This window comes from Pristis pectinata, chromosome 1 (genome assembly GCF_009764475.1).
Source record: "Pristis pectinata isolate sPriPec2 chromosome 1, sPriPec2.1.pri, whole genome shotgun sequence".
Classification (NCBI taxonomy): Eukaryota; Metazoa; Chordata; class Chondrichthyes; order Rhinopristiformes; family Pristidae; genus Pristis; species Pristis pectinata.
Window position 1 is genome coordinate 136,116,320 of NC_067405.1, and position 27,830 is coordinate 136,144,149.

The window sequence follows — 27,830 nt, forward strand, 5'->3', positions numbered from 1 at the left end:
AGCACTTTCCTCAGATACATTGTCAGAGCTAATCTCCAAAATGCTGAGACTAAAGTTTTAATTCATAGTTCTCGTGTATCACTGCGCATAGTTTTACAGGATTCCTTTTGCCACATTGTTATGTGTCATGGCTGCAATGAATTGGGCTGATAAAAGCACTTTATCAATATGTCATCCTGAAATAGACACACTAACTCAATAGTAACATTCCATGAATTGTATACACAGCAATGTTCTTTAGGTACTCTTGCTGTATAGGAAATAATTGTGCCTTGCAGCCAAAAATCTATGGGTGGAAATGATTGACAAACCAGAAATGATTGATGAATAAAGAAGATCATTTGTTTGGGATGACATTGTGTCTGGTCCAGTCAGAAGATTCATTCCATGAATGGTCACAGCTGTTTAGGTGGATCTGGGTATTTTCAAAATCCACTTGCTGTTCTGAGTGCAAATGAATATCCGACTTGTTCATCTTCTCCAGGTGCTCTGATTTCCTCCCACGTCCCAGAGATGTTCAGGTTGGTAAGTTAATTGGCTAGTGTAAATTGACGCTAGTGTGTTGATAGTGGTAAATATTGGGGGAGTTGGTGAGAATGTAGGGAGAATAAAAAGAGGATAAGATTAATGTAGGATTAGTGTAAATGGATGGTTAATGGTTGGTGCAGACACAGTGGGCTGAAGGGCCTGCTTCCATACCGTGTCTGTCTATGACTATGGCACTACAGCAAGAAGTAATGGCCCATAGCTTCTATTTGGGAAGGAAGTACATGGTATTGCATGGACATCTTTAATGGTACTTTAATGAGTGAACCAGCAGTACCAATACTGCTACCCATTGACAGAAAAGGTATTTTGGGAGATAATTGTGGGAACTACACGTGAATGGATTCTATAACATTCATTTCCTGTTGCACAATCAATTTGCAGAGAGTACCAATAATAGTCAACTTCAGCAGTCTGAAATTTTCATGTCAGATATAGGATGCATATTTTTGACTTGGGGACTCGAAGTACACTGTAACATAAGAAATAATTGTGGGAATAAACTATAGATTCCCTCAAGCCTGCTTTGCCATTTCGTAATGTCACAGCTGAATTGTTAGATCACCTCCACTTTCTTGCCTTAACTCCATATTGTATAATTCACTTAGTACCAAAAAAAATCATTGATTACACGTGAATCTTTTCATTGATGTACACCCATAGACCTTTGGAATTCCAACGAATCTCAACTCTCTGAATAAATTGCTTCTAATTTTATTCCCGAGTGCAGTAAGTAGTCTGGAGTAGTCTGCCATTTAGTAAGTAGTTCAAGACTATGACCCTCCTAGATTGTCCACAGGTGATACTACATCAGCAATATTCTATAAAATACTGGAAGGTAGACACCCACTCTGCTGCGTGCCCCCTACAGATAGATAAGGTGGCATCACAGAACAACAGGCTTTCTGACACCTTCTCCTTAAGCATTCTTGCAATATACACAGAGCTGTTGATTACTTGCTACAATCCGTAAAAGTGTATACACCTAATATTATATGAGTTGCATCTGTTCCAGAATCAACAAGTCAGCATTTGTCCTGTCAATCATTCTATACCTTTTCACATGTTTCATTGAGACCATACTTTATAAAACACAAGGCCAGTCTGTTAATTCTATCAGCATACAGCCTTTTCATTCCAAGGATTAATCTAGTAATCCTTTGCAACCCTTCTTAAGGCACGTATATCCTTCCTTGGGTAAGGAGACCAAACTACACAGCATTCCTTGCATGGTCTTCCAAAATTTCTTATTATTGTAGCAAGATAATAAACTAGGTGGGATTGTGAGTACAGAGTCTTCAAAGGGATATGGACAAGCCAGTGAGTAGGTGAGAACATGGCAGAAGGAATACAATGTGGAAAAAATATTATATGCATCAAATTGGATGACATTACAGAAAATCAAAGTATTTGCTAAGTGGTGAGAGATTAGTTAGCATTGCTGTTTAGAGGGAGCTAGTTGTGCTTACAAAAGTCACCGAAGGCCATTGTGTAGTTTGCAGTAAGTGATTAGGAGGGCAAATTGTCTTTATAATGAGATGGTTTGATTACAGGAGTCTTTTTTTTCAATTGTATCGGGCATTTGTGGAACTGTATCTGGAGTACTGTGTCACAAGAAAGAATGCAGATGCTGGAAGTCTGGCGCAACACACAAAAAATGCTGGAGGAACTCAGCAGGTCAGGCAGCATCTATAGGGGGAAATAAACAGCTGACATTTCAGGCTGAGACCCTTCCTCTGGACTGGGATGAAAGACTGGGATTTGCAACCAGTCTTGCTGAAGGGTCTCAGCCTGAAATGCGACTGTTCATTTCCCTCCATAGATGCTGCCTGACCTGCTGAGTTCCTCCAGCATTTTTGTGTGTTATTGCTGGAGGATTGTGTACGGTTTTAGTCATGAAAGGCTGTGCAGGGTTACATAAGACTTCTGCTCCTGAGAAATGTCAGCAAGCCAATTTCTTCACGTCAGAAACGTCCATTTTCTATCACTACCCATATTGTATTCCTCTACATACACTTGCTATATTTCTTTCATTTCATCAAATATTCACCCTAACACTACCCATAATTAAACTACTGGAATATATAATGTATAGTCATTGATGAATACCATGAAACCCATTATTATTATTATTTTTACTATTATTATCTTGAAAAATGTGCAAATTCTCTCATGCATTTTTAAAGTCCAATTTCCATTAGTCAGGTCATGAGTCGGAGTACAGGAAGGAGATAGAGAGCTTAGTGGAATGGTGTCATGACAACAACCTTTCCCTCAATGTCAACAAAACTAAAGAGCTGCTCATTGACTTCAGGAAAGGGGGTGGTGTACATGCACCTGTCTACATCAGTGGTGCTGAGGTCGAGAGGGTTGAGAGCTTCAAGTTCCTGGGAGTGAACATCACCAACAGCCTGTCCTGGTCAAATCACGTAGATGCCATGGCCAAGAAAGCTCACCAGCGCCTCTACTTCCTCAGGAGGCTAAAGAAATTCGATTTGTCCCCTTTGACTCTCACCAACTTTTACTGATGCACCATAGAAAGCATCCTATCTGGATGTATCGCGGCTTGGTACGGCAATTGCTCTTGCCAAGACCGCAAGAAACTGCAGAGAGTTGGGGACACAGCCCAGCGCATCATGGACACCAGCCTCCCCTCCTTGGACTCTGTCTTTACCTCTTGTTGTCTTGATGTAGCAGCCAGCATAATCAAAGACCTCACCCACCCGGGACATTCTCTCTTCTCTCCTCTTCCATCGGGCAGAAGATACAGGAGCCTGAGGGCACGTACCACCAGACTTAAGGACAGCTTCTACCCCACTGTGATAAGACTATTGAACGGTTCCTTTATACAATGAGATGGACTATGACTTCACGATCTACCTTGTTGTGATCTTGCACCTTATTGCACTGCACTTTCTCTGTAGCTGTGACACTTTACTCTGTACTGTTACTGTTTTTACCTGTACTACATCATGCACTTTGTACTAATTCAATGTAACTGCACTGTGTAATGAATTGACCTGTATGATCGGTTTGTAAGACAAGCTTTTCATTGTACCTCGGTACAAGTGACAATAATAAACCAATACCAATACCAATCCATAACCCAGGGAGCAGCTTGCAGTAGAGGTAGTGAAGCAAAGATTTGCCAGGCTGTTTTCAGTCATAGAGTAATACAGCATGGAAACAGGCCCTTCAGCCCAGCTTGTCCATGCTGACGAAAGTGCCCAGCTAAGCTAGTCCCTTTTATCTGCGTTTGGCCTGTATTCCCCTAAACCTTTTCTGTTCATATACTTATCCAAACAGTAGAATTACTGTATGAAAAGAGACTGAATGGACTAGGAATACATTCTCTAGAGCCGAGAAGGAGGAGCGATCTCATTGAAATGTACTAAATTCTTAAAGGGCTTGACAGGCTAGATACAGTGAGGATGTTTCCCCTGACTGAAGAATATAGGATCAGAGGGGACAGTTTGAGAATAAGGGGTTGACTGTTTAGGACTGAGCTGATGAGGTTTTTGTTTCACTCAGAGGATGGTGAACCTTTTGAATCTTTACACCAGATGACTGTGGAGGCTTAGTTATTGTGTTTGTTCAAAACACAGATTGATAGATTTCTGAATATTAGGGGAGTCAAGTGATATAGAGATAGTGCTGGAAAATGGTGCTGTGGTGCAAGATCAGCCATGTTCAAAGGGCCATATGGCTTGATTCCCTTCCTACTGTTCAAGACTTCCTTACTTTTATACTGCAACTAATTACAAGAAAGGATAATATACCACTTGCATTCCAAGTTGCTTTCTGTACCTTGTCACAAAGATCTATTTAATATTGGTTTAGATAAAATATCTTTTATTAGTCACATGTACATCGCAACACACAGTGAAATGCATTTTTTTTTGCATAGAGTGTTCGGGGGCAGCCCGCAAGTGTTGTCACGCTTCTGGCGCCAACATAGCACGCCCACAACTTCCTAACCCGTACGTCTTTGGAATGTGGGAGGAAACCGGAGCACCCGGAGGAAACCCACGCAGACATGGGGAGAACGTACAAACTCCTTACAGACAGCGGTGGGAATTAAACCCGGGTCGCTGGCGCTGTAAAGCATTACACTAACCGCTACATTACCGTGCCTGCTCTCTACTGTGCCTGCCCTGTATCTATAAAGCAAGGTTAAATACTAAAACATTTATACTTCATTATGCTCCTCTAGTATAAATATTACATTCCATCTGCTATCTGCTTGCCTAATCATGAATCATATATTCTCTTCACGAATTACTTCTAACTTCATTTTGCCAGTACACTTAACTATACCTTTGAATACCAATAATCTCCCATGTTACGATTTTCTGCTGACCATTCTTTCTCCCAACATGGCTAATTCCACACTTCCCCACATTGTACTCCAAGGGCCACCCAGTTGCCTTATAACTTTATATTTCTTGCGTTTTCTTTACAGGTTACGTCATTGATGGCTGTGTTGCTACCACACTTGGTTATGTTGTACTTGGTCTGCCTGTCAAAGTAATTAATATAGATTGTAAGCAACTCAGACTCAACTAGTGTTTGCAGTAGCACTCCACCATCCTGAAAAATGATTTGTTTCTTCCTAATCCCTACTTGCTGTCAGGTTATAAATTCTCAGCCATGCAAAAATTTTAACTCGGACCATTGTCTAATAACTGACTATAAGGCACATTATGTAATATCTCTGGAAAATTCTAATATGTCACATTTATTCATTTCCCCCTCATCTACCACGCCAGTAAGACCCATACAAATCTCTACAATTGTGTTGTCAAACACAATTTACATTTCATAAAATCATGTTAACATTAATTAATCAGAATGTAATTTTCTATGCTTCCTCTCATCATACAGTTAATAATAGGTATTAACAGTTTCCCAACTACTGATGTCAGGGTTCTATTAAGAAACATTCCATTTATCTAGGGTCTTGCAGTAATTACTTGCCATATGTTCCCTCTGACCTATGTCTTGGATAGAAGACAATCTTCGTGAATTTTTGGCCAGGTAGAAAAGCATTCGGCTGTGCTAACCTGTCAATTTAACAATTGATTAGGCTAGGCCACTTTGGGACCCCCTCTTAGTAGCATTTTGTTTCTCACATCAGAGTGATGGGAAGAACTGCATGTGTGCAAATTCAAGTATTCTTGGACCTAAAATATTTTAAACATCTGGGCACTAAATTACTGTCGATATTGAGAGAGAAATTCAAGATGTTTATTCAACAGTTGTATTACCTTGGCTCAACTGAGTATTCTCACTTCTGAGTCAGTAGGTCACGATTTTAGGCCCCACTCCAACACGTGAAATGCATGTGTAAGTAACATGAACATTCACATGCCAAGGTGCATTTTCCTGTCTTCTGGAAAACTGATAATGATTCCAGTGGGAATTAAATTTGCAAAACAATGAGTGGGTTCTTGCACATGCAATATATGAATGCACAAAAACCACTTTTGCAGCAAATTTTGTCTGTTTTCTGTTCTTTGTAACATAAAAAGTAACTTCATAAGCTATTTGTGAGATGGACTTTTATAGAGTCATAGAGTTGTACAGCACAGAAATGAGCCCAACTCGTCCACGTCGACTGTGATGCTCATCTGCGCTAATCTCATTTGCCTGAATTACTCCCATTTCCCTCTACTCCTTGAAGAAAAACACCATGATGCTGGAGGAACTCAGCAGGCCAGGCAGCGTCCATGGAGAAAAGCAGGCGGTCAACGTTTCGGGTCAGGACCCTTCTTCAGGACTGAAGATAGGAAAAGGGGAAGCCCAATATATAGGAGGGAATAACAGAGCAGTGATAGGTGGACAAAAGACTCCTGAAGAAGGGTCCTGACTCGAAACGTTGACCGCCTGCTTTTCTCCACGGATGCTGCCTGGCTTTATGAGTTCCTCCAGAATCATAGTGTATTTCATCTAGATTCCAGCATCTGCAGTCCTTTGTTTCTCTCTACTCCTTTCCTATCCAAATACCTGCAAATATGCCATTTCAGTGTTGTAATTGTATCTGCCTCTACCACTTCCTCTGACAGCCTGTTCCATTACCACTTCCCCTGACAGCTCGTTCCATACCACTTCCTCTGGCAGTTTGTTCTGTAATTGAGTAGCTACTTATCTTCTGACTGTTATAAACTTTAAAAAGTGGGACTTCTAGTGTGACCATCTAAGAAGTGAACATGCTACAAATCCAAAATCCCTTCGCCGGCCAGGGGGCTGTGGAGTTGGTTTGATGTTTACCCTAGGACATGTGCTGTGCTCAATAATTGGAATCTATACAGACTTAGAGATATGAATAGGTTATAGGCAATTTCATTTGCTTAAAAATTGAGGGAGAAACACAATTTTATTTAATATTCCATCTGGTACTCCAGCTAAGGGTCACAATAAACATCCTAAATAACTTGGGTATTTCTAGGAGTTCACCACATATGAATTGAATTTAATTTCCCAGCAACATTAATTTAAACTAATCTGAAAAGCTTTTCCAGACCAAGTACGAAAAAGTTGAAAAATATTGAAGTGGTTTATACTTGGATGGCTGTTCGTAGCTTTACAGACCCATCTGGAAGTGTGCATCCAATTCTCTAAGGTTAACTCGTCAGGTCCAGACCTGGATAAGCATAAGTTCTGAGGCTGTAAAGTTGCGCGTTAGTGAAATTTGAAGATAAGGAAGCATTTAACATGGATTGACATGGACAGGGTGGTGAGCAACACAAATTTCCAATTCTTGATCAAGTCAAAAGTCATTATTAACAGACCGAAGGGTTGTGAAACTAGTGATATGAATGGTAATGTAGGCAAAAAAACCTCCAAATTAAAGACATTTTCAGCAGATGATTTGATCCCACTTTTGGTGTCTGTTTCTCAGGATTGTAGGATTCTTGTGGCGATTGAAATGTAACTTTCCAAGTTTCCTATACCATAGTCAAAGCATGGCTATCATTTGCTATCAATGCATGTTCCAGGTCTATTCTTCCTGGTAGTTACAGGTGCAGCAAATAATACAGTTCTGCCTCTGGTTCTCTGGTGATCAAAACCATCTGAAAATGATCCACATAGTCAGGGCAGTTCAGTGTGCAGAAAGCCTGCATATACGCTTGATGACCTATTTCTGGGTGTGTGGCCAAACTGTTGATCACCTTTATGTATTATCTGCAATGCAGTGCTATTGGAAACCTAATATCCTGAGAAAGCATCTAATTGCTTTGTTAGGCATTCCTCTAAGCAGTTTTGCTACATTTGCCAATTCAGTTACTTTTTAATAATGAGACCCCCCAACCTGCCCAGTCAAGATGCGTTCACCTATTCATTAATGGCACTGCACAGTTATTACCAAGTAGATACCATGACCTGTTTGTTGTCCATTCATTGCTCCTTTTCACCCAAACACCTGAGCTGGGGATGTCCATTGGAAAACTCACTGATCCTATGTGATTAATTTATAATAATTGCACAAAGGTTCAAAAAGCGAAGTGCCAGCAGGAAAGAAAATTATTTAGATCTGGTTATCTCCCTAACATTACTATGTCCTTTCTGTAACTTTTGATATGTTTACTAGCAAAGTAGGATATAAAATATGATGGCTCCATATCAAGAATTAGTCTTTAAATTGTTCACATCTTTCTGAGAGCATTTTCACCACTACTGGCTTTTAAACTACATTGGGATGCAAAATGAGCAGTGTTCCGATGGTGTGGAATTCCTGACCATTTTCCAAAACCTGATTTTGCGTGACATTAGTGGAGAATTTAAATTTTATAGCTGTGCCTAGGAGGCATGGGACTTCCCCATCTAAATCTGTAGTAATTTTAATACAGTACTCTAGTGTGCTTAGTATGAGGAATAATAGCCCTGATCTTCAGCTTACAATATGCAGATCTGCTTGGATCATCCAACTTTTAATTGGTTTATTGTTGTCACATGTACTGAGATATGGTGCAAAGCTTTTGTTTGCGTGCCATCCAGACAAATCATTCCAAACGTAAGTACATCGAGATAGTACAAAAGGAAAAGCAATAACAGAATGTAGAATATAGTGTTGCAGATATAGAGAAAGTACAATGCAGGTTGACAAATAAGGTGCAAGGGCCATGATGAGGTAGATTGAGAGATCAAGAGTTTATATTTATCATACAAGAGATCCATTCAAGAGTCTTGTATCAGCAAGATAGAGACTGTGTGGTACATGTTTTCAGGCTTTTCTACCTGATGGAAGGGGAGAGAAGAGGGAATGACTGGAGTGGGAGAGGTCTTTGATTATGTTGGCTTCTTTCTCAAGGCAGTGGGAAGTGTAGACAGAGTCAATGGAGAAGAGGCTGGTTTTTGTGATAGGGTGGGTCATGTTCACAACTCTGCAATTTTTTGTGGTCACAGGCAGAATGGTTGCCATACCAAGCCGTGATGCATCGGATAGGATGCTTTCTGTGGTACTTAACTGGCAGTTCAGGATTCCTAGACACTGGCTGAAGTACAGTTTTCCATTCTAGTTGAGAGCTATTCTTGGGGCATCTGTGTTTTGGTGTTGACTTTAAAGCCCAATGCACAGCACAGCTGCTCTGTGGGTGAACTTTGTGGAGACAAGGATGGAAGGCAGGCGTCCTCCTGTTTCCCAGCACTTATTCTGCCTACTGAGCCAGTTTAATCTGCAAGTATAATGAGTTAATTAAAATCAATGAAAAGAAATAATTGTGGGGGTGGGTTGTTAAGGAGAATTTAACTACCTTTTGTACTTGAATTAGTTTCAGTACATTTAAAAATAATTGTTTTAATTGTGTGCAAATGTTTTGAGTGCTTTAAATTTCATCTTTTAAAGTAGTGTTTTTAATTTCTTCCATGCTGTTTGAACATTTAGTTTAAACACTGGTGGGAGGGTCTCAGTAGCTGTAAAGGTAATCCGGGTAGCTGAACCTGACACTTGCACTTGCAGCGGTCACTGGGCCTCTTCACTCAGCTGGGAACAGGCCTCCTGCCAGAAGATTCCCTGGAGATAGACTTCAAAGGCAGGTGACCAGTGAGTTTAGGCGGAGTGACCAGTGAGCTAAGGCTCTGTCCTTGCCAATTCAAGCCCTCATGGAGTGCAGATATTACATTTGACTATCTGAATTGTCTTGGCAACCAGTGAGCCCCACTCACTACCATTCAGGGCTCTACACAGTCCTTCCAAGTGAGGCAGTGCTTCACTTATGAATCAGAGGATGTCATTTATTGCATCTGGTGCTCCCGGTGCAGCCTCCTTTACATCAGTGACACCCGACACAGGTTGGGTGACCGCTTCATCGAGCAACTTCGTTCGTCCACCACAAAGCAAGGATCTCCTGGTGGCCATCTACTTCAATTCCACATCCCACTCCCACACGTGGGTTGGAGGAACAACACCTCATATTTTGTCTTGGTAATCTCCAACCTGATGGCCTTAACGTCAATTTCTCTATCTTCCCACCCCTCCCCCTTCTCGTCCCCCTTTTTTTTTCTCCTTTGTCTTCCCTCATTCCCATGGTCCCCTCCCCCCTTGTCTTTCCCCTTCCCCCTGCCCTCATGACCAGCCCATCCTTTCCCCTGCCTTCATGACCTGCCTATCTATTCCCCACCTTCCCTTTATTCCGTGGTCCACTGTACTCTCTTACCAGATTCTTCCTTCTTCAGTCCTTTGCCTCTGCTACCTATCACCACTCAGCTTCTTACATTTACCCCTTCCCCCGCCCCTCCTACTTGCCCCCTCTCACTTGGACTCCCCTATCACCTGCCCCCTCCCCGACCTTATTCCGGCATCTACCCTCTTCCTTTCCAGTCCTGGTGAAGGGTCTCGACTAGAAACGTCGCCTGTTTATTTCTCTCCATTGATGCTGCCTGACCTGCTGAGTTCCTCCAGCATTTTGTGTGCATGCATTTAAGGTCAGAGGGGGTAGGTTCAGAAGAGACATGAGGGGTATGTTTTTTACTCAGAGGGTGGTGGATGCCTGGAATGTGTTGCCTGATAGGGTGGTGGAGGCAAATTCTTCAGGGGCTTTTAAGAGGGGCTTAGATGGGCACATGAATGAGAGGAAAATGGAGGGATATGAGCACTCTGTAGGTAGGAGGGATTAGCTATGACAGCATAACATTGTGGGCCAAAGGGCCTGTTCTGTGCAGTACTGTTCTATGTTCTGCTACCAAGCACCTCCTGCCCACCTGTGGCAGAGCCTGTAGATCCCTCAATGGTCTCAACAGCCACCTCAGTACCTACAGAACAAGGGTGAAAGCATGTCAACTTCAACCCAGAGGGTCTACTGCATAGCAGGATATGCCCTACACTGTGTTTACAGAGCATAATTTTGAGGTTAACTATTTTGGAATAATAAAACTAGAATAATATGTCATAAATTAAGCAGAATAAAAAGGGACTGTCCATATTCAATACAATGAATACATTTACGTGCACATTTAATGAACAGTTTTCAAAGACGCTTCCTGTTCTTCTGGGTGCTAGGAAGACAAGACTTTTATCTTTGCAGTTCATTCTTATTTATATCTGTGGTGTGGGTCTCATCGCCAGTGTTTAATATTGATCCTTGAGAGGGTGGTGGGAGCTGCTTGTTTAAATCACTGCTGTAGTTTAATTTGTGTGTGTGTTCTTCCATTGGCCTGCTGCCCTTGATCTTATACATGATAGATATCATGGATTTGGAAAGAGACCACAGTGTGACAGTGATGGAAGGAGTATATGTTTACTATGGTGGATGGTGTGCTAGTCAAGTGGACTGCTTTATGCTGGAATTGTTGAGCTCCTTGAGTGTTGTTGCAACTAACGTATCGGGAAGTCAGGAGATAAATTGCTCACCGTAGGATACCCAGCTTCTGACCTGCTTTTGCCTTCACAATGTTTGTATGACTGATCCAGCGATTAAATCAGTGTAAACCAGAGACCTGGGCTAACGGTCTGGAGATGTGGGGAATTTAAATTTAGTTTGAAACAAAATGTAGAACTTATCAATAATGCTAAGCCCTATTGCTGAACGGTGCAGGATTCATTCTCATTAGAGTATACTTACAAGGTTGCTAGCTACTCTTGGGTAACTTATCATTCTGGCCATTTATCTCATCAGGAAGCTATCTCATTGCAATTGGACCTGAACCTGTCATGATCATATATGTAAGAAGTGTCTGTGTTGCAGGAATCCTGGCCATTTGATTATTTTTTCTGCTACTTCCTTTAACTAAGAGGGCAGCGAGCATATATTTCATGATCTCTTCTCCCTATTTGATAGATTTAGCCAAGTTTACAATACTACTCAAAGCACTTGATGTAGAACCTGATGGTATTTCTCTCATTTCTCCTCCATCTCTAAAATACATTTAAAACATAAAATTTTAAGCAATTAACAGCAACTTACTTGGCAAATGGTATAAACTGAACAGTGAACAGAATATTTGTTTTCCAGCAATTCTCGGTGAAGGAATTTTACCTGAAGATCATTCCATGGAGACTTTTCACTTTCAGAGTATGTCCAGGAACAAAGGTGGGTCTGAATTCTGGGCATCAATTTCTGGGAATTGTGGTGGGAGGAAATGGCAGAATGGATAGGTGCACCATGTAGCATGTTTCATATTTATTTTGGCAAGATGTATCTGATATAAAATTGCTAAGAGTTAACTTATTTCAGTTGGGGTACCATGAATATTCTACAGTTGGTCTCTGTCACCAATGCACATGAAGAATTAGCTGGGGTTATCAATCCTCCTTGCAGTCTAGTGAGCTACTTTTGGCATCCATGAAGACAGACACAAGAGAGACTGCAGTTGCTGGAAATCTGGAGCAACACACAAAATACTGGAGGAACTCAGTAGGTCAGGCAGCATCTATGGCGAGAAATGACCAGTGGATATTTCGAGCCAAGACCCTTGATCAGAAGCCTGATGAAGGATCTCGGCTGGAAACTTCGACTCTTCATTACCTTCCATAGATGCTGCCTGATTTGCTGAGTTCCTCCAGCATTTTGTGTGTGTTGATCCATGAAGACAGGGTTGGATTCAGCTGTGAATCTTATTTTTTTTCATTCCCCACTACAAGCCAAAATGTCTGTCACAATCCAGGCATTTAATGAAGATGCTTGGGTGCAAAGCAGGCAATCTAGCAATACAATCACAGAATGAGTTTCAAAAGATTAGAGGTGGAGGGCAAATTGGTGGAAAATATGTAAAATAGTGCCTTTGTCTTCTCAGTTTTACTACCATGGTCTAGACCCAGTGCATAAGTTCCTAACACTAGTGGTGGATGATGGCATACAACCTCCTGTGGAACTTAGTTGCAAAGAGAGAAACATCATGGCAGCAACATTTATCCGTTTCTTGCATAACAACATTGGTAAGGATGGAAAACTTCTGTGTTTTATCGGTGAATAGGTGTCGAGGGACAGAAAGGGAGCATTGCTGTTAACTTTTAGGGAAAATTGAATCTGACAGCTAAAGAGGGAACATGAGTGTCAAAACTCTGCCAAGTATGACTTGGATGAGAATTTGGTCCCCTGATTTTTGAGCGGCAAATCGCCCATGTCTTCAGCTCAGGCAAGAGAGGGCTCAGAAGAGCTGCCAAGTGGACACTGGCCACTTACTAGGGTGCAAATGAGAAGAAAAATTGGCAGCCAAGTTTTTTTGGATCAGTCTATCACATCTTCATGTGACTGAATCAAGTTACTACCTGTCTCATTGCCTGAGGATTACTCCATAACAGGCCTATTTTAAAGAAAGGAGAAAAATAGTGCTTTAATATAAAGAAAAGTCTGGTTTTCTTAGATCACTCTGCATTTACTTCCTTTCTGTGTTTCAGCTGTCTTCCGTCACTACAATTCAATCCCACCCTTCTACATAAGTATACTAGGTATCAAATAACTCCTGTAGAGTTGCTTTTGACATTTAATATTTTTTATACAATCAGCAACTGTGATCCATGACATGTTTGTGCCGTATATTGTAATCAGCCATTGGAAATTATTATCCGCCATGTAATTTGACATTTTAATTGTGCAAAGAGACCCAGCTATTTATTCTAACTGGAGGAAATTGAACAGATAATCTAAGCTGGCAATTGAGGCAACACAAAGGGAATGCTGTATTGTCAGAACTGATGAGTTTGGGATGAGAAGTTAAATTGAGGCTTGACCTCTCTACTTAAAGTGCTGTGGCATATGATATGTAATCCATATGGGGTACTGAAGGCACTTTACTTTTGAGTTTATTGTTTTGTGATGAATCAACTCAGCTAATTTTAATATAAATCCAATCTCCTAGGTATCATAGTTCCTCTGTCTTAGCCCGCATAGATATTAGAAAGAAGCATTTTCTCTCTTCTTTTTCCAGGGGGTTCTGAAACATTCCAAGATAAAGTGAATTTCTTTCAGCGGGAACTCCGTCAGATGCATGTGAAACGACCACATACAAAGATTGTACTTAAAGTCAGCCGCCACAATCTCCTTGAGTCGGTGGGTTTAGTGCACATTTGGTTTACTGACAGTCTATGTTTTCTAATAGTCAATAGATCACTACTTAGAGTAGTATCTCCAACTGTCCTTCAAGGTCTTTTTCACTGAAATTCCCAATAGTGGGATATATTTTATATTCATCTGTTTAACTTAAATCATTCATTTGACTGTAAAGCATTGTAACTTTGGAATTTATTTTAAGATACAACATCAAATTTTAGTATGTCGATAAATAAAGATTTTGATAGCAATTCTGAGTAACTTTGTCTGTAAATTCACTTTTAAATTTCTATGTCTCACTAGTCCATGAAAGCCACACGAAATTTCTCAGCCTCTGATTGGAGCAAGAATTTCGAGATTATTTTCCAGGATGAGGAAGGTCAGTATTAAAGAGTAAAAACTCTTCCAAAAGTGGTTTGTGGTTAAATGTAGAATCTAATTAGGTAACATTGATAAATGTAGACTTTAATGAAAAATTGATATGACTGTGAGCTTGATAAGTTTTGTTTCGGTGGTGAGGAATTTGTCTTGGAATCTTTGCCTTTTTTCAGTCACTTCCCTCGGGACTTATTCCCAAAATGTGTGACTGTATTCTTGTTCATCACCAAACAGCATAAATTAACAGTTTCATTCATTTCAATAAAGGAAACAGCATTTTTATGCTTTATCCATTGCCAGTGACACTACAGTTTGGAATTTGTTATCTGCCCTAAGTATCCATGAATTGTGGAGGCAGTTAAGAGTCAATCACATTAGTTTCATGGGTCAAGATTTTTAATTATGGATCAAGATGCAAATTATATTCCATTGTTGCTGATGTGTACTAGTAGCTGTGCTTGTCCCTCTTCTGTAATCTCCATGCATGATCTTCCCCTGAGAGCCTTGGGACAATATGCTATTGGACCTTCATCAAAGCTGCTATATAACTATCAGATAGGAAATGCACATAGACCAGCTGATTTTTTAATTATTATTCCCTCCTTGTGTCAGCATCTGGCCTTCATATGATCTAGTGTCTACACCAATGCGTAAGAATGTAAGAAGCAAATGGAGGGCTGGGCCATTTGGCCCCTTGTGTCTGCTGTGCCATTTAGTCTGATTCAGTGAGAGCATTGTGCCATCTTTTTTTCTAATTTTTGTTTTCATCTCTGTTTAACCAGATTAAGGAAGCATGGTGTGTCACAATGAATTGTGTTGAAGTAGCTAAGAAATAGCCATGAATTAATTGAGTAGACACATAGCCAAACCATGTTCAGCTAATGCAGAATAGCAAATAACTAAGGTACAGCACAACCAGTAGAATCTATGTCTAAAGAATATATGATGAAGCTGGACTGACCACATCTTGTGTATTATAATTATTTTTAATAGTTAAGACGCTACTGCAGGAAGTGCTAAAGAGAACCCATTGTGCAAGATCTGATCTATGTGCTCATTGTCATTGTTATCTATTTCCTTTCTCAAGTTTTTGTATATCTGCTAAAATTTGCTTTCACAGCCACATCTTTCCCCTCAGCAACTGTCTTCCACACAGAAACCAATTTAAATTTCACCTTAATCACAGATGTCTTTGTGATATTCAAAGTTCTTCTAACCATTGCTTTTGATGTTTCCTGAAATTAACCACGTACTGTTGTCACGAACCAGCAACAAAAGAAACACACTGAGCATGATTTAGTGTTAAAAACTATTTTATTAATCACTACTTATGATAATACATAAAATAAAAGTAAAAATGTTAGTATGTTAGAATTCAAAAATGTTAAACCTCGAACGTTAACCCCAAAACTAAACTCGTCGTGTGTGTGTGTGACAAAGTCCAAAACTCCCAGTTCCGGAATGGTTCTTAAAGTTCAGTTCCGCAAGCCATAAGGTGAAACATGAGCAAGGGCTTCTTCAACAACCACCGTTGTCAGAAGATAAGACGTAGATGTAGAGAACATAGAGAGAGTAAATACGAAATCCAAATGTTCCACGATGGAACCCAAACGACACTCCAGTGTTTACTCGGTAGTGACTTCCTCACCCCGAAAAGCATCTGAATCGTGGTCGTCCACACACAAATACCTGTTTCCTTCTACAGGTCAGCAACAAAGTGAACTCCACCGGATTACTTCCAACTTCCATACATGGATTTCTATGGCGAACACAGTTATTGTTTCTCATCCATCGATAGAGAAAACAAGCAGGCTGGTGTCTCTCTCCCTTCTCTCTCTCTCTCTCCTTCTTCTTCTTACTTCTTCAACAACGTCATTACGTCCTTTATCTTCTATTGACGTAAGCATGCCCCACACACACATACACACACACTCTCTATCTTAAAGGGACTTTCACTGAGTCCGTAACACTGTTGTCACCACATCCATCACATAGCGACTCTAAAAATTATTTTGAGACAAGATCACAGAATTGCAAGTGAAAGCCATTTGTCCCTCCTTAGTTCATTTAATAAAAACAACCCTAAATTACCCATATTTTAGAATTATAAATAATATCATCATAATTTTCACTTCCACTACTCGTGTCTTGATTACTCTTGTTGATAAGGGTTTCCTTATATCGATACCATATTAATTTTAGAGAAATAACAATGTTATGTCAAAAGGAACTAATGCTTTCCTGAGGTAACACTGAAAGAATCTAATGATGGATCTATGTAACATTTCAGCACTGGACTGGGGTGGACCACGCAGGGAATGGTTTGAGTTGACCTGTAAAGCTCTCTTTGACACAAGTAATGCCCTGTTCATGCACTTCAGTGACAATAACCAGGGACTAGTAAGTATACATTTCAACTGTTTAAAAAAAAATTCCCCATCAATATTTAATTTCAGATGGTAATAAATTGCTATTTACCCACTCCAAGAAGTCATATTTGCCTTTGAACAAACTGATATTTAATTGTGACAATTAGAGAACAGTTGGATTGTGAAGCCTGACCCTTCAGCACTGGTACCTGTGTTAGAAATGGTATGAGAGCCTCTTAACTTGTCTTAAGAGCTCTTCACAATGAATTTAAAGCAACCTCTCACAAAGGAGGTCAACAATTTAGTAATAATCAATATTAAGTTCCATTTCTTGCTTCAGAATTGGGGGTAATTGCTTACTTGGTTATTCTTGTGGAAGATGCCTTGCATGGAGAAACCTAGATGTCAGCCATGGCGCTCTAGGAACATTCTAGCCTCTGTCTGAAAATTGTGAATTCAAACCCAAACCAGGACTTGAACATAAACGTTAACATCCCATGGAGTACTGAGAGAGTGCTAAATTATTGAGGTCTTGTTTTTCAGCAGGGATGTTAAACACAGACTTGGTATGTCCTCTCATACAGAAATAAAACATCCCATTAAAGGAAAAACTGGGGAGTTCTTCACTCGTCCTGGCAAATATTTATCCCTCCCATCATCAGTGCAATGGCTTACCTGGTCAGTCATCCCATATCTGTTGGTGAATCCTTGCTGTGCTTAAATTGGCTGCAGTATTTCCCTACTTTGCTAAAATGTTTTGTGGATTCTGAAGCACTTTGAGGCATCCAGAGGTTTTGAAAAGCATTATATCAAAAAAAAAGCTTATTTTTTTGCCTATGAATCTGGACATTGAGGCTACTACCAATTATAAACCATCTTGCATTCTATGAGATTAGAGACAATAACAGAAAATGCTTCTAAATGCTGCTAATAACAGAAAATGCAGAAAATAGCTCAAGGTTTGACATGCTGAGTCTTTCCAACATCTTCAGCTTTTTTTTTTGGATTTCCAGCATTTTCAGTGTTTCTTTATTTAGTGACTTAATAACCAACATTTCTTTGCCTATTCAGGTGCACCCAAACCCAGAACGGCCATCTCAACTCCGACCAAAGTTATATGAGTTTGCAGGGAAAGTAGTTGGAAAGTGCTTATATGAATCTTCCCTAGGTGGGGCTTACAAACAGCTGGTTTGTGCTCGCTTCACCCGTTCCTTCTTGGCACAAATTATTGGACTCCGGATGCACTATAAAGTAAGTATTTATTATTAAAATGCTATTTGTGGCCTTGCTGTATGCATTGTCTTTCATTACAGATATTAGAAATAAACAATTTTGTTTTGTTGACAAAGGTCATAGAGAGAGAAGCAACATGGGTCCTGCAGCCCATCAAGTCCACATTGGTCGTCAAGCACACATTTTTACACTAATCCGATACTAAGTGCAATTTTATTCTCACATTCTCATCAACTTCCCCCTAGATCATCCACACACTGGGGGCAATTTTTCTTTTTACAGTGGTCAATTAGCCTACCAATCCATGTTATTTGGGACATGAGAGAAAACAGGAGCACCAGGAAAAAACCCAAGTGGGGAGAATGTGCAAACTCCACACAGACAGCACCCAGGGGTCAGGATTGAACCTGGGTCACTGGAGCTGTGAGGTAGCAGCTCTTGACTGAAGCCTTGAATTTCTGTCTTTAGAGTCCATGCAAATTAAATATGCAATGGACGATGTTTTGGAAATGTGCTTTAATTTCTTGGTTTGCACTCTTCATTTGATTTAAATTGCTTGTTAATTTGGAGATTAAATCGTGACGCAGGTTAGAAAATTTAGGCGGCTGCTTTTAGTGACACCAAAGAAAAGGGGAATCATGAACATGTCCTGCATTTGTGATCGTGTCAGTGACTCTTTTACTAAAATAAATCATTTTCCAAAGTTCATGTTTTGCCAGTCACCAAAGTGTTGGCCTTTGTAATGCACTTTAGAAATCATCTCCACCTTCTCACTTCTCCTTGCAGTATTTTGCAACAGATGATCCAGAATTCTACAAGAGTAAAGTTTGTTATATATTGAAGAACGATGTGAGTGAAATGGATCTTGTTTTTGCTGAGGAAAAATATAACAAGTCGGGACATTTAGAAAAGGTAGAGTTGCAATAAATTCACTTTATATTATTCGCTTTACTTCACTTTAGATCTCAAGTCAATCCCTTATACATTACTTCCTTCATTAAACTGAGACATAACTTCCTACCCTGCGTCGTAACCAACCCATAGGGCTTGGGCAATGTCTTGATAAATTAGTGTAAGTTTTATATTATCTTGTACCTTCAGGACAATGAATTTAGGTGATTGGATAAAAAATTAGTGATGAGTTGTGTATATATAAAACATACCAAAAGTTCTGCTGTAGGACAAATTGCTTGAAATATTGGTGAAAGTAGATTCCATAAAGACTTTCAAAAGGGAACAGAAAAAAAGATTGCAGGGTTACGGAGAAAAGCTGTGCAATGAGACTGACTGGATAGCTCTACCAAAGAGCCAACACAAGATCAATGGGTTGAATAGCCTCTACACTGCTTTATAGTTTGTTGATTCTTATAACTTGCTGCCAAAACCTGCACATAATACACCACATGTAGACTGAGGTTGCGTAAAACAACAATCAGTCTGTCTCTGGGTACAAAATCAAAATCCAATAACGTGTATTTGGATGCTTGGGTACTACTTTCCTCTGCTAAAAGTATTAGCTTTTAAAACATATAATTTTATCCCTGACTTATTCATAAATGTATTATTCTATATTTCTCAGCGTTGAATTGTGTCAGTCTTTCACAGCTTTGTCACATTCCTCCTCTCTATTCACCCCAATACTATGGTGTTGTCAACAAATTTTCGTATTACTCCTTCAATTCTTTTGTCCTTTTATTTTTATTTTATATTTACACAAAGGCATGAAATGCTGCTTGTCCTATTTTTCCAGTCTGAGAAACATCCATTTATCCCATTCCTTTCTTACTAACACCTCCAAAATTTTTTATAGCTTTCTTCTTTTTCTTAATTTCTCTTTTGCTATTTTTCCTATATTTATTAATTGTTTATTTTGACTTTAACCTTTCATGTATAATCTAATTCATCCCATTATTCAATACACTCTAATTCTTGTCTGGAATCCATTTGTTTTAATATTTTCCATCATCTGCTTCAATATCTGCCTTGTAAAGCTATACGTCTGCTTACTAATTTTTTTCCTTTCATTTAATCTGAATGAAGTCTGCTTTCTGTCATGGATATTTTTGAATGCAATTATTTTTTTTCCTTTTATTTTCCTACCTCTTTGCCTAAGTAAATTAATATCCTCCTGCTTATGGGTATCTGTTTACTTTGCCGCTTTACGCAGAACCAGGTCAAATGTTTTTCCTCCTCCTGCTTATGGGTATCTGTTTGCTTTGCTGCTTTACGCAGAACCAGGTCAAATGTTTTTCCCTTTTTCCCTTTTTCCCTTCCCAAGGTGGCCTCATTCAGATGTCCATTATAGTAATTGTTGGACAATGGTACTGAGAAATATTAAGGAGTGCTGTATTTTAATCAATCCCTTAATTCCTGAAGCACTCTTTATTGAACATGAGTCCTTATGAACTTCTGTTTCTTTTTTCATATTTCTGCAACACAGAAGGAAGCCATTTAGCCCATCATTCCTGCTCAGTGATGTTCATCGGTCCTATTCCACCCTTGATTCCTCACATGTCCATCAGCTTGCCTTGATTCTCCTGCTACCCACCCTCTGTACATTACTAGGGGTAATTTACAGTAGCCCATTAACCTACCAGCACATCTTTGGGATGTGAGAAGATATTAAAGCACCTGAGGGAGATTTGCTCAGTCACAGGGAGAATGTGCAAAGTCTACACAGACAGCACCAGAGGTCAAGATTGAACCTGGGTCACTGGAGTTGTGGGAGCTGCACAAGTTGCTGCACCACAGTGCCTTTCTACGCCCTATATGTGTTTTTTTTTAAAACCTCTCTCCCAATGCCTTGCAGCTTCTCCTTATCCTGACACCTTGGATGCAATACTCCGTTTAACATTACTGATCCTATTGTCAACATGAATAAGAAAGCTTCTGCACTTCTTCTTTTGGATGATCACTTTGAGTGGACTTATTCTCTTTCAGGTTATAGAGCTGATAGCTGGAGGTGCCCAGGTACCAGTAACCAATGACAACAAGATATTCTACTTGAACATGCTTGCACAATACAGGCTAGCCAATCAGGTGCGCCAGGAAGTGGAGTGTTTCCTTAAAGGTATGATTTTGTTTTGATGGAACTTGAATGTAAAAGAAGCAGAGCCATTGTCCTAGTAGGTGAAGTCGAGCATAATTGGTTGATCAAATTATGCTGAATGTAAAGAACAGCATTTACATATTTGTTGAAGGGCCAACAAGTTTGTAATACAGTTAACTATATGCAGTTTTTTTGTCTAATTTCTTCTGAGCATCCAAGTACCATTCCCAATGGAGAACCACAAATCTAGAATTTAGTCACAGCGCTTATTTGTTGAAGTTGTCTCCTTGTTCAATCCACTGGCCTAGTTTTACGAACAATATTCTGGTTAATGTTTACCAATTAATAGGTTGATCTTGGATTCCATCATCATGTTTACTCATATTTATCACCTCCTGACTAAAGCAGTTAAATCTATTCACGTTCCAGTGGTGTGAGGAGAAATTTAAGTTGAACCACTTTTTGGAGGGGTATTTTAAACGTGTATGCATGCATATGTATAATATATGTGCTCGATGGTTACTGGGGTGACTCATGCCTGTTGAGTAGCCCAATTCAAACCTTTTTCTGAGTTTGTATTCAAATATTTGGTATCAAGGAAGTTGCAATAGCAAAGTAGGGCTGTCTTGTAATACTGCAGGGCTTTGGTTAGACCACACGTAACTATTGAGTGCACTTTTGGTTTCTGTACCTGGGGAAAGGTACACTTGTCTGAGAATCAATGCAGCATAGATTCAGTAAACTGATTCCCATTTTGTGAGGGTATTCTGTGAGAAAAAAATGATTGGCTTATACTCACTGAAATTTAGAAAGCAATGTCATTGAGATAGCTTAAGTTCTGAGAGGGATTGATAGAGTGGTTGCTGAGAGGCTGATTACCCAAGCTGAAGAATCAAGAACTTGGAGGCGTTATCTCAAGATAATAAATTAGCCATTTAGAGCTGAGGTGGGAATACATTTTTTTTCAGTGGATTGCAAAACTTTGGCTCTTTCCACCCCAAGTGGCCTATAGATGCTCGGTCATTGAGTATACTCAAGGCTGCGATCATTGTTTTCAACCAAGGGAATCGAGGGATATGGAAAATGGGTGCGGTTGATGAGTTACAGAATCAGCCATGATCTTATTGAATAGTGTAGCAGGCTTAAGAGGTTTCAATTTCTTACGTTTTTACCAATGTAAACTTCAGTGGATTTTTTGAAAAAGTATAAATTGAGAGATTTCTTCCATCAGGGGAGGAAAACATTTAAGAAGGAACTGATGACTTGATAACAGAGTTAATAAATATTTGGAAACAGTCCATTGCTTGCATTGAGGTGGGGGAAGGTCTCTCTTTCTATTAAAGGAAGTGCAGCCAACTCCATCCTGGCCTTGGACTTCCCTGGGTGGGGTTCTGGATAACATGAATACTATATACTCTGTTTGACACTGAAACAGCTGCGCTAAGGAAATGAAGGGGGAGCCCTTCAAGTGCATAAGAAAATTAACTCTTGCTTTGGACGTTGAAAGGAAGCAAATTCAAACCACTTCCACAAAGGGAGTTGAGAAGCAGAAGGTTTTTGCAGTCGTGGCTGTCTAACCTGCGCCCCCTAGCAGCCAGGGTAGTGACTGTGATTTAGGAGCAGAATGTATGCTCCAGTCCACCTGCTATAAGCAGTAAGCCACAAAGTGGAATGAAAGTATAAAAGAACTTGCATTTGTAATATCCTCTTATTCTCAGTTCATCTCAAAGTGCTTCTGCCTTATTAACTTAAACTAACCTTCTCTAAATTTATATTTTCATATTTTTTTCTGTAGGTTTGAATGAGTTAATTCCTGAAAATCTCTTGGCAATATTTGATGAAAATGAATTGGAGGTAGGTAATGCACAAGAAACAGCTCATTCACTGTTGATGTGACCTTGCCTTTGGACTGACATTTTAGTGAGTTTATCCCAATATTGTGAGATGTGTTTGCACTTGCTCTGAACACTCAAGTTACAAGAAGTTAAAAGATTGCTGTGAGAAAGCTACACCATAATTCAATGTAACACAGCATTTTCTAGTACATGTTATGAATGTGGTGATTTTTGTATGACTATTCCCGATCAAGAGCTAAGATATCTTTTGGTTCTTTTCTTTCCTCCAGTAGAAAAGGAAGAGTTATGTTGGCATATTAGAATGGAAGAGGGACTACTTGTTTCTGTGTAACTATAGCATTAAGATTTTGGGAATTGGGTGCAGTTGGTCACTCCCACTGCGGTCCAAGTCCAGAATTATCTGAAATTCCCAGGTGAACTTGTATTGGTATGGTCTTAATCCAGCTTTCAAAGAACAACAATCCATGCACAAAATACACATAATTTGTCACTGTTTGGCTTACAATGATCATGTTGCTGGAAATGGATGCATTAAGCTCGTGCAGTTGGAAGGGTCTCCTTTGGTTGAGCAGAGAATTTTGATTATGATATGTGCATGCTTTAATCAACCTGAGAGTGTTTGCTCTTGACATCCTCCTGGAGTGATTCTTGCTGGAATATAGAATGACAGGCAGCATTTATTTCTGTCTGGTTATTCTTCACATACAAATATAGACACTGATTGTTGCAGGACAGAAAGAAAAAAATCAAGTCACCACATCCCCTCAGAATTAGATTTATTATCACTGACTTGTATCACATGAAATTTGCTGTTTTGCGGCAGCAGCACAGTGCAAAGACATAAAATTACCATAAATCACAATAATAAATAAATAAATAATGCAAACAAATGGAATAATGAGGTAGTGTTCATGGACCATTCGGAAATCTAATGGCGGAGGGGAAGAAGCTGTTTCTGAATCACTGAATGTGGGTCTTCAGGCTCCTGTACCTCCTCCCTGATGGTGGTAGCGAGAAGAGGGCATGTCCCGGGTGGTGAGGGTGATGGATACCACCTTCTTGAGGCACCACCTCAAGTTATTGCTGTTGTGAGAAATGAGTGATCACAATTCAGGAACAACCCTCACTGAATTCAGTGTAAATAAAGAAATGAGCTGATGATTCTGCATGGCATTTTTACTCATTTACATACAATGAAGACCTACCCTCGATCCTGGGCAGGTTTATAGAAACAGCCTACCTCGGTTTAAATAGCTGTTTGTTTGTGAAAGAGAGACAGCTTCTGCCCCTTGCTGATGTTGGTTTTAGCTCTCCCTTTCATGATGTATTGTAGTTTGTGCCTAAGGTTCAGGTAAGGGTTGCTGGGCGTTATTATGGTCATTAATACAAGCTTAATAATCATTGATGTTCAGATTGGCCTAATGTACTTTGCCTTCAAAGATTTTAGTCTTAGTCTGTATTTGGAGTAACTGTCGGTTCAGCTTATTTGGAGTACGCACATTTGCATTTTTGTAATGGGTTGTATATTCTTGGCCCTTAATTCCCTGTTTCCATGCACAACTGTAATTAAAAGTGCTTTCGTTTAGTTCTTGGATGGGGGTGTCACATTTTAGGCCCACAATTATTGCACAAACTTAATTACCTATTAACTGAGTGATGACCGTGTTATTTCAGAAAGCATGTAGCAGATGGGTTTTTAATGACAATCCCATAGTTTCATACCTACTATTACTGATACCAGTTTTATTTATACTTTAGATATATTTAATTACTTGAACTTAACATTGCAAGTTGCCTTGGTGAGATTTTAACTACCAACTCCAGACCAGTTATCCAGGCCAGTCTTGTAAATTAACCAGCATGCCACCATCCCATGTATTTATTTATGAACTTGTAGTTGCCCCCCCAATTTCCCATTTTCACTTTTCTCCCTCCCTGCTGCTTCCTCAGCTGAAGTTGGCTGTTGGGGTATAATTCCTTGGGTGCTGGTGATCTTTTGTTACCTTGGCCAAGTGGCTGTTCTTTAGCCTGCATGATGCTCCATGGATATTGGTGATTCTCTGTAAACTATTCTCCAAATGTAAAATCAGTAAAGGCATTGGTTGCTTTATGCTGAAGGACATCATAATCAAGCCAGAAGCTCACAATGCAACTGGCTCATCTTCTCCTATTTTTTTTTTCTCGGTGCCATCAGGATTAGCACAATTGAACTTAAACTTTTCTTGCTGCTTGGGCAGGTATCTTTGGCAACCGGGGGAGTGTTGCATTTTGAATGGAATTACCTTAGCTTTTAGGCTGCTTTTTATCGATTACAGCTCGGCGTTCAACACCATCATCCCCTCAATACTAATCAACAAGCTTCAAAATCTGGGTATCTGTACCTCCCTCTGCAACTGGATCCTTGACTTACTTATCGGGAGACCACAGTCAGTGCGGATTGGTAGTAACGTTTCCTCCTCGCTAACAATCAACACAGGCGCACCTCAAGGATGCATGCTTAGCCACTATTCGACTCTCTCTACACTCATGACTGTGTGGCTGGGCATAGCTCTTGCTGATGATACCACTGTTGTTGGCAGAATCTCAGATGGCGATGAGGAGGCGTAGAGGAGTGAGTGAGATCAGCTGGTTGAGTGGTGTCGCAACAACAACCTCGCACTCAATGTCAGCAAGACCAAGGAATTGATTGTGGACTTCAGGAAAGGGAAATCGGGAGAACAAACAGTTGTCATTGAGGGGTCAGCGGTGGAAAGGGTGAGCAGTGTCGAGCTCCTGGGCGTCAGCAGCTCAGAGGATCTATCTTGGGCCCAACATGTTGATGCAATCATGAAGAAGGCATGCTAGCAGCTCTACTTCATTAAGAGTTTGAGGAGATTTGGTATGTCCCCAAAGACTCTTGCAAATTTTTACAGATGTATGGTGGAGAGCATTCTGCTTCACCACCTGGTACGGAGGCTCCAATGCGTAGGATTGAAAGAGGCTACAGAGGATTGTAGACTCAGCCAGCTCCATCACGGGCACAAACCTCCCCACCATCGAGGGCATCTTCAAGAGGCAGCGCCTCAAGAAGGCGGCATCCATCATTAAGGACCCTCACCACTCGGGATATGCCCTCTTCGCATTACTATCATTTGGGAGGAGGTACAGGAGCCTGAAGACCCACATTCAACGTTTCAGGAACAGCTTCTTCCCTTCTGAACGGTCCATGAACACTACCTTGTTATTCCTCGTTTGCACTATTTATTTATTTTTTGTAACATAGTAATTTTAATGTCTTTGTCTTGCAGTGTAATGCTGCTGCAAAACAACAAATTTTACGACAAATGTCAGTGATAAATCTGATTCTGCTTCTGCTAAGAAGATCATGAAACAAGTGTCAATTATTCCTGCACTAATCATTTTATGCCACTAGATGGCAATAATGTGCCAACCATATAAGTTACCAATCTGAGGCCCAAGGGGCAAGTGCAGCGGCCTGCTGTCAAGCTTATACCTGTGCCTCAGATTATTGAGGATTTAACAACTATACATGCAAGGCTCGACTAGACTTCAGACTTTTATTGTGGAAGCATAGAATCAGCTGAGAATTGATCTATAATGTGGGTCATTGCAGATGAAGTCCCATAAATTGCTGTTTGGTTAGACAAAGATTTGTGTGTACAGTACCTTAGAGACAGTGAGAGATCTTCAAACATTCACAGGAGTAACCTGAAATACATTTTTTTTTTCTTCCTCTTCCTCCTTTTGAATGATTTGAAAAGTGAAGTATTTATATAATTTTGTTAGAGGTCTAACGTTCTTCCTTGTATTTTAAAATCTTTCTTTCCCCAACTTTTTTCTGCCTGCTTTTCTTTAGTCTGGTTAGACCTGCGTTCACTTTTATTTTATTTTGTCTGCATATAAGTTGCCCTTTCCTTGCAACTTGCTGCATCTCCATTTCTCACCTGTCTAATTTAAAACCTGAGCTTGCGCACTGTGACATTATGGATGAGGTGGAAATATGGATGCATGCCTCATGTCCCCTGAAAGAGACAGACACTGTGGCACTTGAAGCACTATTCTTTTGTCCCCCTTTGCACATCTCCAGCTATTACATTTACACTATTCAAAATTTTGCTTTTTTATTGAACTCCAGCAGCTCCTTCACCAGTTCATTTTTGCAACCGGTGGCTTTTAAAACTCCCATCTTAATATTCATCCTGCAGCTGAATAATATTTTAAAAAGCCTTACATTTTCACACTTTTCGTGCCAACTTTTCAATTATAAATTGTAAGCAGGCTATGTGAATCTATCATTCTGTAATCACCTTCCTTTCCTGTATCCTTTGGCTATTAATTTTAATTGATAATGCTCCCATTGTTACACTCTTTAATACCTGATTTGTGAACAGATCCTCTAGTTTCTTTCCTTAATAAAATGAACATTTTGACTGTAGTGTGATTCTGTTCACTTTCTTAAGTTAATAAAGCTACTGTTATTGATTTCTGACCTCCAGCTATTGATGTGTGGGACTGGAAACATCAATGTACCTGATTTCAAGACTCATGCTGTCATTGTTGGAGGGTCCTGGCACTTCCGAGAGAAGGTAAGCCTAAATATTATCAAAATGGGGAGTTGTCGGGGCATGTTGGTACAGGTCAGACCTCCAGGCATTATAAGAAAATGAAGATTTTATTAAACAACATTATAATGTAAGCTATAATAGGAGGTAAGCAGGCAGAGTAGACTTAAGCGATAGAAACAAATTTTAGATTCCACTGAAAGTTGTATATAACATCCTGCTTGCATTGTGAAGGGGTAGAATGCATGGAACAACATGTTCCAAGGAACAAAATATATTAGATTTAATATTAAATAAAGCTAACTTTAGTTAACAATCTAATGGTGCGTGAACATTTATCTAATAGCAAT

At 39.8% G+C, this 27,830-nt stretch overlaps 1 protein-coding gene across 5 annotated transcripts in view; it reads left to right on the plus strand.

Moving 5' to 3' along the window:
* arel1 (apoptosis resistant E3 ubiquitin protein ligase 1) overlaps nucleotides 1-27,830 on the plus strand; it is a 71,842-nt gene that overhangs the window by 35,587 nt on the left and 8,425 nt on the right. For all 5 annotated transcript variants that reach the window (XM_052012738.1, XM_052012765.1, XM_052012750.1 and 2 more), the window contains 10 exons: nucleotides 11,997-12,074; nucleotides 12,778-12,919; nucleotides 13,912-14,033; nucleotides 14,337-14,412; nucleotides 16,702-16,811; nucleotides 17,852-18,031; nucleotides 18,800-18,925; nucleotides 20,954-21,083; nucleotides 22,858-22,916; nucleotides 27,415-27,504. In XM_052012738.1, coding sequence (XP_051868698.1) covers nucleotides 11,997-12,074; nucleotides 12,778-12,919; nucleotides 13,912-14,033; nucleotides 14,337-14,412; nucleotides 16,702-16,811; nucleotides 17,852-18,031; nucleotides 18,800-18,925; nucleotides 20,954-21,083; nucleotides 22,858-22,916; nucleotides 27,415-27,504 — 1,113 coding nt within the window. The remainder of the gene's footprint in view (nucleotides 1-11,996; nucleotides 12,075-12,777; nucleotides 12,920-13,911; nucleotides 14,034-14,336; nucleotides 14,413-16,701; nucleotides 16,812-17,851; nucleotides 18,032-18,799; nucleotides 18,926-20,953; nucleotides 21,084-22,857; nucleotides 22,917-27,414; nucleotides 27,505-27,830) is intronic.